Raw genomic sequence first — 15,680 nt, forward strand, 5'->3', positions numbered from 1 at the left:
GGGACCTAAAGTTTTTTCAGGTCCACTCTATTTGTAAGGAAAATTAAGTTGAATTACATTTTAAGTGGTGCCACTATACTTCATCTTCTCGTTCACCTAAAAAGTAAAATTCTCGTTCACCTAAAAAGTAAAATTCTCATTTTGAGAGACATGGTGTAGTCATGAGTTTGTTTTTTTTATAAATGCTACTCTTGTAAATGATAGATACACCACATTCTAATTAAAAATTCTAATTAAAAAGATAAAAAAAGGAAAAAGTTACGACCCCAACTAAAATTTGATATGGTACTATGAATTTTGACTTAAAAGGTGAATTTCAGTATGGTACTACGAATTTTGACTCAAAAGGTGAATTTAATATGGTACTATCAATTTTGACTTAAAAGTTAATATGGTAAAAGAGAAGGTGGATTTTATGGAAGCGAGGAGATCCAAGTGTCTTCCCTTCTCACGTGATGAATCGGCCGTAAAAGTTGATCAGCGTCAATGGGCAGGTCCGAAAGCCCACGCAGGGTTTCTTACGCTTCTCGCATTTCCGGTATTTAATGTGGAGAGAGAGACTGTGTGTGGGGACCCAGTGGTTGCCCACCATCACCGGCCTGCTTGTGTCAGAAGGAAGCGTCGAGCGCAGTCAAGCAAAGCCGAACCATTTTTAATCCTTCTTCGTTTTCTCCTCCTCCGTCGTCACTACTGACGTACTCTCTCTCTCTCTCTCCTATTTCTTTATTCGGGAGAACGGACTGACGGGCGGAAGGAAGACGACGCCTGCACAGTTCTTGCGGGATCAGTGGGTAACGAAGCGTTTCTCTTCCGGATGAGCAATGCGTTTCAAATTGTCTTAATTAACGCTTCTCGGAGGAAGTTGCACGTTCTTCTTATTTTGTCTCATCCTTCTTCTTCTTTTTCTCCCTTGCTTTTCATATATTTTCCTGAACTTTGCAGCTCTCCGTTTCTGTAATTTGCGTATATATTTTCAGGGGGGTCATCTTAAAGCGTTCTCTCTTTCTGCTATGTTTTTTGTTCTTATTTTCGTATTTTCGATACTGCGCATCTTTTTTTCCGCATAATCTTAGCATGCGGGGCCACACTGGAAGCTTTTTCCTCTTCCTTCTATCGTGTTGTTTTATCCGTGAAGTTGGAGACGGCGCTATTCGTGGGGCAATTCTGCTGCTTTTTTAGAGCATCCAGAAAATGTACCGAAATTGTTAAGAGTTTGATTGACTTTAAGCAATGGAGAACATTTTGCTTTTTGTTGGCGATTTTCTGGGCACGTGAGTGCTTTAGATTTATGGTTGCCAGACTGAGAAACGGTATGAAGGAGTGATACGGAGAGCGAGAACTGGGACGCAGGGCACGTTGGAACAGGAAGAAAATTGGAAGCTGGGGAGAGACTGAAAGGAAGCAAATGTTTAAAGCTCTGTCAGCTTTACATGGATATGAAGACATTAGAAGCACGATTATGCTAAGATTATATAAGAGATATTATGCCATTTACAATGTAATTGGTACAAAGATTATACAGATCTTTTAAATCTAAAGACGAGGATCGTCGTGTTTGCTTTGCATACTGTCAATGGAAGTCATTCGTTCCTAATTTTAGCACTACGAAGATAACGAGCTAACTCAACTTCTTGTGTAGCTAGAGACTAACTAAGCCAAGTACCTTTGTTTCATGAAAGTAAAGGACAACTTTCTCATATATGCTTGTCAAATTTGAGAAATAGTGCCTGAATTTCTGGAAATCTTTTTTTCTTCCGAGAATGGTGCCCCTACTAGGAAGAAAAAGAAATAATTCATCAGAAGTTTTTGAAATGATATACTTCACTGTTCTGAAACGCACTTCTGAATCTCTGATGATTGATTTAACTTCTGATAAAAAAGATATGCCTAATGAAAGATCTTGTGAAGTGATTTTAGAAGACATAACCAATTACAAGTCGGTGCTTCAGGTAAATTTCATCGCAGCACTCCATGGTGCAAGATGTCGAGAAGCAAGAACCCTGGGCATCTTTTTCTAACGTTTGAGGATATTTTGCGCAAAAAACACATCTGTAGTTACCTGAATAAAGGAGACTAATAGAAATTTTAGTTGCTGTACGGTAAACATTCTATGATGGAAAGGAGGGGATGTAACTTTAAGTTTTTCAGGTTAAGTTTGAATTTATCTGCATTTATGATTTAATATTTTCAGTTCTGTTTCTATTTTTTGAGATACTATTTTGTCAAAGATTATTCATTTTCTAAAAATTTCATGCAGTAATTTTTGCTTCCTCAAATGAGGAAATTCACTAGCCTCACTTAGTGCTTGTAACAAGGCTATGTCATTATAATCTGAAGAATCTACATGCGACTGGTTTCCTGAAACATCATTTTCTGATATCTTAGTTTCAAACACATAATGTTCCTTTGTTTGGATTCCTGTTACCCACTTTGGGAAACCCTACATGAACTGTACAGACTGGACGATTTTTTTTTTTTCAGTTTACACTTACATGAAATTTCCTTTCTTACTTGGTTGCATAAGATGCGTTTCTTAGAGCCATTTGTCTTGTTTTTTTCATCACATGGTTGACTGATAACATTTACCTGTTTATCTCAGTATAAGCATGGGGTACTTACTTGTTGAGGTTTTTATGTTCCTCCAGTTTATCCACTACGAATATGCATAGACACATCATGCTGCCTGTGGAGGAGGTAGATATTTCTGCAGTTAGGTATCGCCCTCAGCCAGTCAAAGGTCAGAAGAAATTACTTTCCTCTTATCAATTTGGGATAATTTGTATTCTACTAACTGTTAGTTAGCGGAATTTGTTGTTGTTCACCATAACTTTAGGTTACTATAGCATTTAATTAGTGAAATGATGGATGCAGCTCCTCGTCTTGCTGGATTTATGCTCAAGCTGTTTGTTTGGTTGCTTGAAACTCCCGTAATTGGGCCTTTGATCATTTACACAGTGAAGCAGCAGAATAGGTTCAAGCAGGTTCGGTTCTGTCTTTGCTGTGGATATGTCCTCCTGTTTTTACCTTTGAAATGCTTCATGGAGGTCTTCTATGTAAATACAACATTTTTTATTTATGCATCTGCCACATTTTGCTCCCAGATGTTGCATGACACTGTTATTCCAGAGAAACCCATGTTCAAACCTGAATTTCCTTCTCAAGGTACTAGCTTTTAGTCCTTTGCCTGTTCATCTTTTTCACTCAATTTCAGAATTTCTCTACCTTATTTGATTTTCTATGCAAATCCTGCATTTAGAAAGTACTACAAATTAAAGCACATGTATGATCCAATTTGTAGATCCAGAAACTGGTGTTGGTGTCCTAGATCAGGAAGCAGTGCCTTCTGCTCGTGTTCAGTCAGTCTTGGAGTACCTGGTGCCTTATGGCACAACTTGTCAATCAACTAATGGTGCACAAAACATGCCTTTATATTGGACTATCCGGGATTATGCACATGCATATCGATCTGGATCTGTTACTCCATCAATTGTAAGTCCCTTATGTAAAAAAAGCCCCAAAGGACATGTTTTTTGATTGGTAAATAACAGAATGACTCTACATCTAGGTTGCAGAACGTGTCATATTGGTAATAGAGGAATGGAATAAGAAGCATCCTTCCATGCCTTGGCTGGTTTCTTTTAGTGCTGAGGAAGTTAGGCGGCAGTCTGCAGCTTCTACACAACGTTTTGAGGAAGGTATGCAATCTTCTGTTTATTAAGCATAATTGTGAAAATAAGCAACTAGAAATTCATTTCTACAACTTGTGCAGGAAAACCATTGTCCATCTTAGATGGAATTTTTATGCCAATCAAAGATGATATTGATTGTCTTCCTTATCCAACCAAAGGTAAGTCTGCATTCATAATTTACTTGATGTAGAGGCGAAGGTTATTAGATTTATGCATTTGACTGAAATTTTCCATGCTTTCAGATGGCACAACATGGTTGCATGAGGTACGAGCAGTCAACCAGGATGCTGTTTCTGTGGCAAAGTTACGAGGTTGTGGTGTCATTTTTATAGGAAAAGCAAATATGCATGAGTTAGGCCTTGGGACTAGTGGAAGCAATCCAAACTATGGGTAAAACAAGCTGTGTTCCTATCACCTCCTTCTCCTGTTTCCGTTTTAGGATTACATTGGGAGGGATGGGGCTGTTTATAGATAGTGAAAAAAGGTATTCATGTCCTTGCAGATTATGGGAATTATGAACTGAATAATGGTCAGCGGCAAATTGTTGCATAAGTCATGTCCATCTTTTTGTAAAGATTGTCCTCTTTCAGTTTTACCAGTTAGTCAGACATCATTTCTGTTATTCTTTTTCTCCAATTTAGAACCTGTGTGTTCTAGTCATTCTCTTATCCCTTGGTAATCGTCTTTTTGGCAATTAGTTACTTCAGATTGACTTTACAGTTGTGAACATAACTTTTATGTGGCTTTACATGTTTTTACTCAATCTAATCTTATAAATGTGATTGTTTCATCGGATAATTAATATAGTGAGAAAATATGTCAAACTCGAAGCTTTTCATGCTTAGAAGTGTTTCCGGAGCGAGCAAAAAATCTACATATCTGGTATTGTTAAAAGCCTGGTACTTAGAAACCAAGTTTCTTTGTAAAGTAGATTCAAAATAATGGATAGGCTGTCACAATAATCCGCAAGGAGTACATGTATATGTTTGTTTGAAGTCAATACATAAAAGTTTAAATTAAGTGCCTGGATCTACTTGGCACGTAAACTAGTTATACTAACTCTTATATATATGTGTGCATATGTGTGTGGGTGTGTATGTGTGCATGCTTGTATGTTGTTTTTATCCTATCACTATGCAATTTTTTTCTTCTTTTTCATTTTGTGCCTTCTCCGATTATCTCTTAATAGATTTTGAAAACTATTTAGAATGGGGAAAGTCTTTTGCTAAAATTTGTGGTCTCTCGTGAAAGGTCAGTTCAAGCTTCCCATGGTCTTTCGTTTAGACAATAATTCTGCTACTTGTTTTGCTGCTGAATATTTGAATAAAAGGACCTCATGTAACATAATGGATTGACACTTCATCTGACATAAAATTGAGGATGGATCATTTGAAGTATCCATGTGAAGGCTCAAAACCAATAAGCAGGTGACCTTGTAAAGGCAGTATAACCAATAAGCAGGTGACCTTGTAAAGGCAGTATATATGACAAGGCATATGGAAATAGTGAGTATGTCGGGCATGGTTTGAGTCATTTTATTCAACCCCAACTTGAAGGGGATTATTGAAGAACCATATAGATGTTCTTGAACCCCCTCACGCCCCTTTTTTTTGTCTTAATGGTATTGACTCCTTTCTGGTTTCTGTGAGATGTTCTTCGCTGCCTTATGAACTAAGTCACATGGACTTGCCAAGATAGTCACCACACCTGAGTTGCCGGAATCAATGCAACTAGGTTGTGGTCGCAGCTTTGGTACAATTACTGACAATTTGCATTCTTTTCCATTGAATTATGATAGAATGATAGGTTATTAATTGTTAATGTTGTTGTTTGTTGACAAGCTTTGTAACACTCCCCACACCCACACCTGCACACTGCACCTGCTGACTTGGCTTATGGGGCATTTTTTGTACACATTAAAATCTTGTGAATAGTAAAAGGTTAGGAGTGGGGGCCCCCATTTTTCCCCCTTTCTGTATGTGTCTCCTGTCCCTTCCTCTTTTTTCTTTTCCCGCCTTTTCTCCTCTACTTTCTTTCTTTTCCTGGGGCAAAGGTAATGATACTGTTGAACATTTTCTCCTTACTATGCTATTGTGAAGAGGATGGTCATATAAGATGTTTGATTCCTTATTAACTTGTACGTCTCACTTAAATTTTTTCTTCATAGTATTCATGCTCACATGATATTTTCAGTGTTCTAAATATCAGTTTCCATCTACTTTCTTTCTTTTTCCTCTCTCATTCTGCTGGGGAAAAGGCAAGGATACTGTTGAACATTTTTTCCCTACTTAAAACTGTGAAGGGGATGGTCATATAAGATGTTTCGTTCCTTGTTAATGTGTACATGCCTCACTAATGCAGCATTTGCAACAGTTTTGGCATTGCAAAATGTAGAAAACCCATTGTTGATCTTCAATGCCAAATCAGTAAGTATGAAGATGTAGAGGAGAGAAATAGTTGAGAGAAGGTAGAGAAGAGAGAACGAGAGAGAAGACACGAGAGAGAGAAGAGAGCTCGTTAAGTTGTTATGGCTCCCACCCTTCTAATAGAATAAAAAGGACTAATTAGGGTTATGTTTAGCCCTTTACATAAAGAGTCCAATAAGTATTGAAAAATTCAAAGAACTACTTAATAATAAAGTTCCAAAATACAGAAAACCTCAAAACAGAACTTTTTCTCAACACCCATTTGGCAATAGAGTGAGTGAATGATGACTCTGGTTATCTCACCTATCCATCTAAGGCCGTCCATTTAAAGTAGATGGACGGTTTAGAGAAAAACAAAAAGAAAAAAGTGTAAACTAGTATCAGATGATGAAAATGTCCATCACCTTTTTCTTCTTATTTTTCTCTTAACCGTCCATCATTGGATCGGACAATGCAAATTAGATAGCTAGGTAACTCTAAAAAACTAGAGTCACCATTCAATTTTTCGTATATATATATATATGTGTGTGTGTGTGTGTGTGTGTGTGTATATATGACAGTCACAAAAAATACTTTTTTTTCTAAGAAAACACTTTAAAAACATGAAAAATCACTCGAATAAAACAGAAAAAAATGCCATTTTTTAAATACTCCAAAAAAAAAAAAATTGCTTTTTGCCAATTTTTTCATTTAAGGCTTTTTTCACATTTTTTAAATTCCAAACTGCTTGTTTCCATTTCTAATTTATTTGTTGCTTATCTACTTATTTTTGATGTTTGCCTTATTAGTTTCCAATTTATTTATTTATTTTTGTCTATTTTTTAAGATTTTTTAAAATATTTAAAAAATAAACATATTTTTCCTGTTTTTTCCAAGCTCGCATAGTCTATCCAACAAAAATCTCGCTGTTTAAAACGTGAAAACGACATTTTTTACTATGTTATATATATATATATATATATATATATATATATATATATATAGAGAGAGAGAGAGAGAGAGAGAGAGAGAAGGGAAAGTTAGTTAAAACCAGACCTATGAAATTAATTATTCAAATAATTTTTTTGAAATCTGACCTTATAGATTTGTTCTTAAGTGATTTGATGAGAAACATATATTAAGTCAGTTGTTTGCTTATTTAAATAATGTTTTTTTAATAGTAAAAAAATGAACGGCTCTTATTACATCAAAATTTTGGTAGTATAAAGATCAATTCTTTTACAAATATGACGTGAACTAAAACATGTTTTATATTAAGTTAGTGTTTATGAACACATTAGAAGGTTCATACTTTGTTTAAAACACTTTTTGATGTGAATTTAAGAGGTCTGGTTTTTATCCCTTACCCAAGTGGTCTGGTACCTACCAATCACTCATTTGTATTATATATATATACATATATATATATCTATATATATATATATACACACACACCGATACAGAGCTCATAATGCAGGATAATATGGTTTGTATTGGCTCTAGATCTGCTGATTTTTGTAAAACCATGTTCTGGCTCCTGCATCATTGTTGTGAGGTGTCGTAAGTTTTTTCTTTTTTTTGGTATCAATTACTTCAATAATTCTATTGATGCGCTTTGGTTAATCCTGCACATATAACCTCTTCATGGCATGTCTGCTGCTCCTGAATATGCAAAAACTGTAACCATTTTACTTTGAAAATAAGGATCACATGGGAACAGTAATACCCAAAATTAAATTTGGGCTCTGATAAATTTCAGATTTTGACCACACATTTCTCAGTGACTACTCTAGACATCAAGTGGACATGTTAGTACATAAGATGATAATGAAAGTTGTAGAAATACCATCTTTAGATGGATTTGGGGCATGAATCTGATTCAGAGATTGTAATAATTCCAAAGATGTAGCTATTTCTGACGGTAGATTTTATTTTTATAAGTATTCCATGTCCCATAGAGAAATAGAGAAATGCACATTACAGTAAAAATGACAAGATGTTCAGAAAACAAGCAATAAACTTGTTATTACTGAAAGACATTATAAATCTAAGAATGAAAAAATTTCATCACTAACAGCTTCCACATTCAAATGTATGTTGTTGTCTTTCACAATTCTCTTCTGTCTTTAGGCAAAACTGTTTGTTTCTTGATCACGTGATTGTTTGTCAAGTTCAGGATATCTGTGACATATTTTTTGGCAGGGACTGGTGCAACTTGTCATTAATTGACCTACTATCTTAAATAATAAATTAGTGTTGAAACAGACCTTTTTAGTGTTTCTGTTGGGTCCAAGTATCTTTATGTTTCTCCATTTAATTCTTACTTTTAACAAAATGAATGTGATACTGGCTTTGACATGGCATAGCTGATTATTGGTGGTTCGTCTGCTTGAATAATTGTAACAGGACACCTCGGAATCCTCATTCAATAGATAGATATACAGGTGGCTCTTCATCAGGTCCAGCAGCAATTGTAGCTTCTGGGCTTTGTCCAGCTGCAATTGGAACTGACGGTGGAGGTTGTGCTAACATTTCACTTTATGCATGTGTTATTTCACTGGATGTTTGTAAATGTCTGTTCTAATGGACTCTTAATGCTCAGTACAGGCTCAGTAAGGATACCTTCTTCACTTTGTGGTATTGTTGGCCTGAAAACTACATATGGGAGGACTGATATGACAGGGTATGTCTTATGTACTGAGCTATTACCAGTGTTTCAATTTTTTATTGACCTGCCTTGACGTGTTCTTTTACTCAAGGTGTTGAAAGGCTGATGCTGCAAATACTGTTGCGATGCATAGCTGGCCAGATTGGTTATATTGACACCCTTGACTATTTTTTTTCAATTTTATCTCTCTAGACTGCTATTGCAGACCATTTAAAACACATCAAAGCACCTATATATCCTTCACTTTATAACAGCCTAGCACAAAACTGGCCTGGGTACTTGGTCTAGTGGATCCCAACTCATTTGGTGACCACTTTTGGTTAGCACCTGGCCATGAACCAGGACACTTGTTAGTAAGGCACCAACGTTTATCAAATTCTCAAAGATTATCAATCTCATTGGTCTAAGACCACTTTTAGGTCCTGTCTCATGGGGTGGTATAATCTACTTCCCTTTTAAGAGCATGTGTCCTCATGTTTTGGACCTCAAGTTCAAGTAATGCTTGATTCTACTACCAATTGGAATGTCCCTGACCAAAACTGAACTAAGTAGCTGGCACTTCTTTAGTATATGTTGAGAGTCTTGAGACTGGGTTGAAGGAGAGAGAAAACATAATGATTCGATTAGCCTTAATCCTCTCTTAGGTGGAGATCAGGGCCGACAAAATTATTTACAAATAGAATCCATAGAATAAAAGAAACTTTCTAAGTACTAACTTTTAACTTTTCTAATTTCTTTAAAACCCCTTCATGTTAATACTTCTCAATGCTCCCCCTCAAGCCAAAGCATGATGGTTCAAGTGACATTAAGGATGTGCCTGTGTTTTGTCTCAGCAGCTTCATTTTTCTGTAAAGTATGAACATATGGGAATCGCGGCTGAATTCCATTTTCTTTATAAAAATGTAATAGTGTGGTCTTAAATTCAAGAGCATTATCTATGCAAACATTTTTTACACAAAGATTAAACTGAGTTTTTATTTCTAGAATAAAGTATCTCCGAATACAGAGAACGTCATACTTTCTTTTATTAAGAATATAGACACTGAGCCGACTGATGTTGATGTAGAAACACGAACAAGGAGAGGAAGAGGAACAACGATCACGATGTAACGTGGAAAACCCTCAACACGAGGGAGAAAAAACCACGAATGAGGAGGAGTCGGTGCCCACTAGCCGCCATACTCTCTCTCTCCTTAGATTATCATTAACTCATAAGGATTAGGGTTACATGACTTAAGTAGTGCCCAACACGGGCTACAAGACGGGTCGGGTATGGATCCGGACCCGAAACATACGATCTATCAACACTCCCCCTCAAGTTGGGCATATATATCAAACATGCCCAACTTGGATACATTCCTCTCAAATGAAGCTGAAGGAAGAGCTTTCGTCAGAACATCAGCAGTTGGTCTTCAGACTTCATGTAAGGTAAGATCAACTCTTTCGCATCAATTCTTTCCCGAATGAAGTGACGATCAATTTCAACATGCTCTGTTCTGTCGTGAAGAACAGGATTGTTGGCTAAGTTGATTGCAGACTTGTTATCACAATACATTTTCATAGGTCCTTTAATCTCTATTCCAATGTCAGTCAGCAATATCTTCAACCATAGTAATTCTGACACTCCCATAGCAACTGCCCTATATTCTGCCCTGCACTAGATCTAGAGCAAACATCATGTCTCTTGCTTCTCCATACAACAAGGTTTCCTCCTAAGTAGACACAGTACCCTGTAGTAGATCGTCTGGTATCACCACAACCTACCCAATCCGCATCAGAATAGCCCTCGATTTCCACAGTCTCTTGTTTCACATACAGGAGTCCCTTGCCAGGATTTTTCTTCAGGTAGCATAGTACTCTGTCCACAGCCTTCAGATGTGCATCGGTTGGTGCATGCATGAATTGGCTCAAAACATTCACCGCAAAGGTGATATCAGGTCTCGTGAGGGTAAGATAAATCAACTTCCCAACCAGACGTTGATATCTTCCCTTGTCTTCTTCACAGAGAGGCTCTCCATCTCTAAGACTCAACTTGTGCCCAGTGTCAAATGGGGTAGGAGTAGGTCTACATCCCAATTTACCAGTTTCTTCCAGCAGATCTAATGTGTATTTCCTTTGGTTTAGTACAAGACCAGTGCTAGACCTAGCAACCTCCATACCAAGAAAATACCTTAGCTTGCCAAGATCTTTGAGATCGAATTCTGTAGCCAGTAACCCTTTTAGCTTGATAATCTCCTCCTCATCATCTCATGTGACAATCATGTCATCTATGTAGACCAGCAGGAGAGTAACCCTGCTCTCCTTCTTCTTCACAAACAGAGTGTGATCTCCATTTCCTTGTTTGTATCCATGACGTATCATCACTCTTCTCAGTCGTTCGAATCACGCTCTGGGCGATTGCTTAAGGCCATATAAGGCCTTTTTTAGCTTACAATATTTTTCTGGTTCTTCATATCCTGGAGGCATATGCATATATACTTCTTCTTCGAGGTCACCATTGAGGAATGCATTCTTAACATCTAGTTGATACATCTTCCACTCCTTCATCACAGATAGGGATATAACCACTCTCACTGTCTTCATTTTCGCAACAGGAGCAAAGGTTTCCAAGTAATCAATTCCATATTTCTGGTTAAATCCCTTATCCCTTGGCCACAAGTCGAGCTTTATATCTTTCAACACTCCCATCTGGTTTGTACTTGATGGTATACACCTATTTGGATCCAACTAAGTGAGCGGCTTCAGGAATCTTCACCACTTCCCATGTCATATTTCTTCTCAGGGCATCTATTTCTTCTTTCATTGCATCAGCCCACTTGGAGTCACTTTGAGCTTCAGCAACAGTCCTGGGGTTCACAGCCAAAGAAAGAGTAGAAACAAAACACTTGTAATTTTTTCCAAGTCTGGAATAAGATACAAAATTACCAATGGGGTGTTGAGTACATGACCTGACACCCTTTCTCAGGGCAATGGGAAGATCTTCATTCTTCTTTTCAACCTCATCATGAGTCTCCACAGTCTCCACGGTAGGACTTGGTTCATCCAGGGAAGGAGTGGCAATGGGATTGGAAGTAGATCTAGCATCACAAGTCATCATCTCTGTCCGAGTACCTCGTCTAGAGTAGAACTGTCCAAACAACCGAGGGCCTTCCTTCTCAATGCTAGTGTCACACCTTTCCTCCTTCTCAGGCACATCAACAGCCTTCTCAGGCACATCAACAGCAGTAAGCGATTCTGCTTTCTTGTAGTCCAAAAAATCTGTAAACTGAAGTTCCTGTCTCTGAGAATACTCTTCCCTGCCCACAGACTGCTCCCCCTGAAGAGGATTCTCACCAAAGTAAGAGGCATGTTCCAAGAAGGTAACATCCCTCGTAACATAAACTCGAACAGTAATAGGGTCAATACATTTGTATCATTTTTGCGACAAAGACACCTTTGATAGACCTATGATCAAGTTTCTTGACATTTGGACTGTGATCATGGATAAAACATACACAACCAAAAACACGAGGAGGAAGTAGGAATGGTGGACGACTGCCAAGAAGTAACGAGTGGGGAGTCCTACCACTCAAAACACGACTGGGCATGCGGTTAATAAGATAGGCACTAGTAAGAACTGCATCACCCCAATAGTGTTTAGGAAGATTTCTTTGAAACAAAAGAGCCCTAGTGACATTAAGAAGTTGACGATTTTTCCTTTTAGCTACCCCATTTTGAGGGGGGGTGTAACTACAAGATGTCTCATGAACAATCCTCTTTTGTCTAAAAAACTCCTCAACAGACTGACACGTATTCACGGGCATTATCGGACCGGAAAGTTTTAACATTCGCACCATATTGGGTATGCACAAGAAGAATGAATGTCTCGATGATACGAGGAACCTCACTGCGGTCTTTTAACAGGTACACAAATGTAGCACGAGAGAAATCATCAATGAAAATGATAAAATATTGAAAACCTTGACGGGTATGAATTCCCGAAGGTCCCCATACATCAGAGTGAATCAGGAAAAAAACTTCATTAACACAACTAGTAGAAAGAGGGTACGAAGCCCTCACATGTTTGGCAAACTGACAAACATCACAAGAAAGGGAAGACAAATCAAAGGAGGAACACAAGTCTGGAAACAAATGTTTCAAAATCCCAAAAGGTAAATGCCCAAAACGTTCATGTCAGTACATAAAGGACTGAAGACAATCTTCTCTTCTCTTATCTGTCTTGCGGATCGCTGTCATCAGAGCAGTAGCCACACGTATGGGAAGACGATATAATCCATCATAAGCTAAACTAATCTCAATCCTCTTCCCTGTCACCAAGTCCTACAAAACACAGCGATCGGCAGAGAAAATAAGTTCACAATTCAATTCTTTAGTAAGTCTACTGACTGACAAGAGATTTAAAGGAAACTGGGGGACATGTAATGCGCCCTGCACATGAAATTTGTCCAACAAGGACAGAGTTCCTTCGCCTGCCACATAGGTAGAGGAACCATCTGCAAGAGAAACACGTTCCCTTCCCGAGGACAACTTATACTCATGAAACAATTTTGGATTACTTGTCATGTGATGAGTAGCACCACTATCGACAATCCATTCCCCCACAGAAGAGTTACCTTTATCGCCAATAACTACAAGAGCATGATTAGCTTTAGTTTCCTCTGATGTCTCGATCTTGTTGACATCGATCCTGCCCAAATAAGCCCTTAGTTCACGAAGCTGATCAACCGAAATAGAGAGTTTTTCCCCACTGGATTTGGGCGCCTCAGGCACAAGTGTCTTCCCACTAGAAGACCTTCCTCTATTTCCTTTCTTGTCTGGATGGAGATCCCAACAGTAATCGACGGTGTGACCCGTCTTCTTGCAGTGTGTGCATCGGCGAGGGGGTCTAGCCAAGCCTCCAGGTCCACGGCTCACAAGGGCTGATCTCTCATGAGAGAGACCAGGATCCCTCTGGCTTTCATTGATGACCAGCCTTCAACCGAGTATACATCTTCAATACTGGACACCTCTCCAGAATTCAGAATCTGGCTCCGAACACCTTCAAACTCGTCATTTAAGCCAGCTAGAAAGAGGAACACTCTGTTTTCCCATACTTGGGCAATGTGAAGTGCCTGATCTTGAGGACAGTGCCACGGAATATCAGAGTGATAGTCAAGTTCTTCCCACTTGGCTTTCAAAGCCCCATAGTATTCTGCAACAGAAGAGGTCCCTTGGCGGAGGTTATAAACAGTCTTCATTACTTGATAAGTGCGAATGGCCGTCTTCTTCTAGCCATACATTTGCTCAAGGACCACCCACATGTCCCGTGCAGTCTTCTTCCGAAGGATAAGAGGCTGAATCTCAGCGGAGACAGAGTTGACAATCCACGTTTTTACTTGATTGTCCTCAAGGAACCAAGTGTGCCACACACCACTTGTTCTTGCTGGTTCAGGGTTGCTCCCGTCGATATAGGCCATCCGACCACGGCCAGCAATCCCCATAGTCATAGCCGGCGACCACGAAAAATAGTTCTCCTTTGTGAGGCGAAGAGTAATAACTTGCACAGGAACGTTCTCGGGTCTCACAGTTCCGATTTCAGTTTGACTGATCATCGATGAGGAAGAAGTGGCTGCCATAATGACAGACCCACACAACGACGAGAGCAACAAGGGCAGGGAGCAACTGCAGCGTGGAAGACGGTGGCGTCGGCAGAAGGGCGGAGCGTGAGGCGCTTGGTGGCAGCGGGAGCAGAAAACAGCGGCGGGAGCAGAGAGCAGCACAGAAGCCCTTGGCGGTGCAAGAGTAGAGGGCGGCGCTTGGAGGTGCTCGCCGAGCACAGGAGGACGAGTGGCGGAAGGGCGGACGGCGGCAGCCGGACGGGCGACAGGAGGGCGGACGGCGAACGTCTTGGCGTCGGACGGCGGTGATGAGCAGTGACTCCGTCGGACGATAAACAGTGCAGGGCTCCTCCTCCAACACGTTAATGCCGGAACTTCACGGCTCTGATACCATGTAGAAATACGAACAAGGAGAGGAAGAGGAACAACGATCACGATGTAACGTGGAAAACCCTCAACACGAGGGAGAAAAAACCACGAATGAGGAGGAGTCAGTGCCCACTAGCCGCCAGACTCTCTCTCTCCTTAGATTATCATTAACTCATAAGGATTAGGGTTACATGACTTAAGTAGTGCCCAACACGGGCTACAAGACGGGTCGGGTATGGATCCGGACCCGAAACATACGATCTATCAACAGTTGACACAAACAAAAGGTACTATAATGATACTTGCCCAACTAACATGCTTTGTATTGAAGGGAAGCTCCCAGAGATCTGAGGAACGATATGGCGAAGTTTCGACAAAGGATAGATGACCCAATTTGAGATGCCACTGGTAGGAACTCAAGCTCAACTCCTCGGTCCTCACATGAATTTACTACTCTAACTGACTGAGAAAGATAGTAGATATCTCCTTATGGCCTCCACCAATATCCTTCCCTATAGTAAGTCTTGAAACACACAAGAACAAGGGTTAAATATAACATAGCAATGTAAGCCTTTAGTGATCTGATGATTCTGATTAACAGATTGACAGTTCTTGGGACATTGTGGTACATGAAGCACATCCTTAATGTGCATGTTGGGAGTAAGAGACATATTGCCTTGTCCAACAATGAGGGACAATCTTCCATCTACTAATACTAACTCAATATGAGTAGAGGAAGAAGTGAAATACTTAGTGGAAAAGAATTTGATGTCACCACGAAAGTGGCAAGAGGCCCTGGAATCAATTATTCACTACCTCTGTCATGCACCTTTGTACCTGAAAAGCAGCACATGATATCAATTATAACTATGGAGGCAGAGGTTGTAGCAGCATGTTGTGCAATAACTGGTTGTACTCAGCACGAGGAAGAGTAAGACTAAGAGAATCAGCT

The 15,680-nt window shown here is 39.3% G+C and overlaps 1 protein-coding gene across 2 annotated transcripts in view; it reads left to right on the top strand.

Moving 5' to 3' along the window:
- The first annotated feature begins 552 nt into the window (after window positions 1-552).
- LOC116252576 (fatty acid amide hydrolase) overlaps window positions 553-15,680 on the top strand; it is a 73,987-nt gene continuing 58,859 nt past the window's right edge. The window contains exons 1-10 of one of the 2 annotated variants that reach the window (XM_031626935.2): window positions 553-864; window positions 2,646-2,737; window positions 2,872-2,981; window positions 3,102-3,162; window positions 3,299-3,489; window positions 3,566-3,695; window positions 3,770-3,847; window positions 3,932-4,079; window positions 8,501-8,613; window positions 8,702-8,777. In XM_031626935.2, coding sequence (XP_031482795.1) covers window positions 815-864; window positions 2,646-2,737; window positions 2,872-2,981; window positions 3,102-3,162; window positions 3,299-3,489; window positions 3,566-3,695; window positions 3,770-3,847; window positions 3,932-4,079; window positions 8,501-8,613; window positions 8,702-8,777 — 1,049 coding nt within the window. In that variant the 5' untranslated portion in view covers window positions 553-814. The remainder of the gene's footprint in view (window positions 865-2,645; window positions 2,738-2,871; window positions 2,982-3,101; window positions 3,163-3,298; window positions 3,490-3,565; window positions 3,696-3,769; window positions 3,848-3,931; window positions 4,080-8,500; window positions 8,614-8,701; window positions 8,778-15,680) is intronic. The other variant, XM_031626934.2, reaches the window with a different exon arrangement.

The sequence above is a fragment of the Nymphaea colorata genome, chromosome 4, assembly GCF_008831285.2.
Source record: "Nymphaea colorata isolate Beijing-Zhang1983 chromosome 4, ASM883128v2, whole genome shotgun sequence".
Lineage (NCBI taxonomy): Eukaryota > Viridiplantae > Streptophyta > Magnoliopsida > Nymphaeales > Nymphaeaceae > Nymphaea > Nymphaea colorata.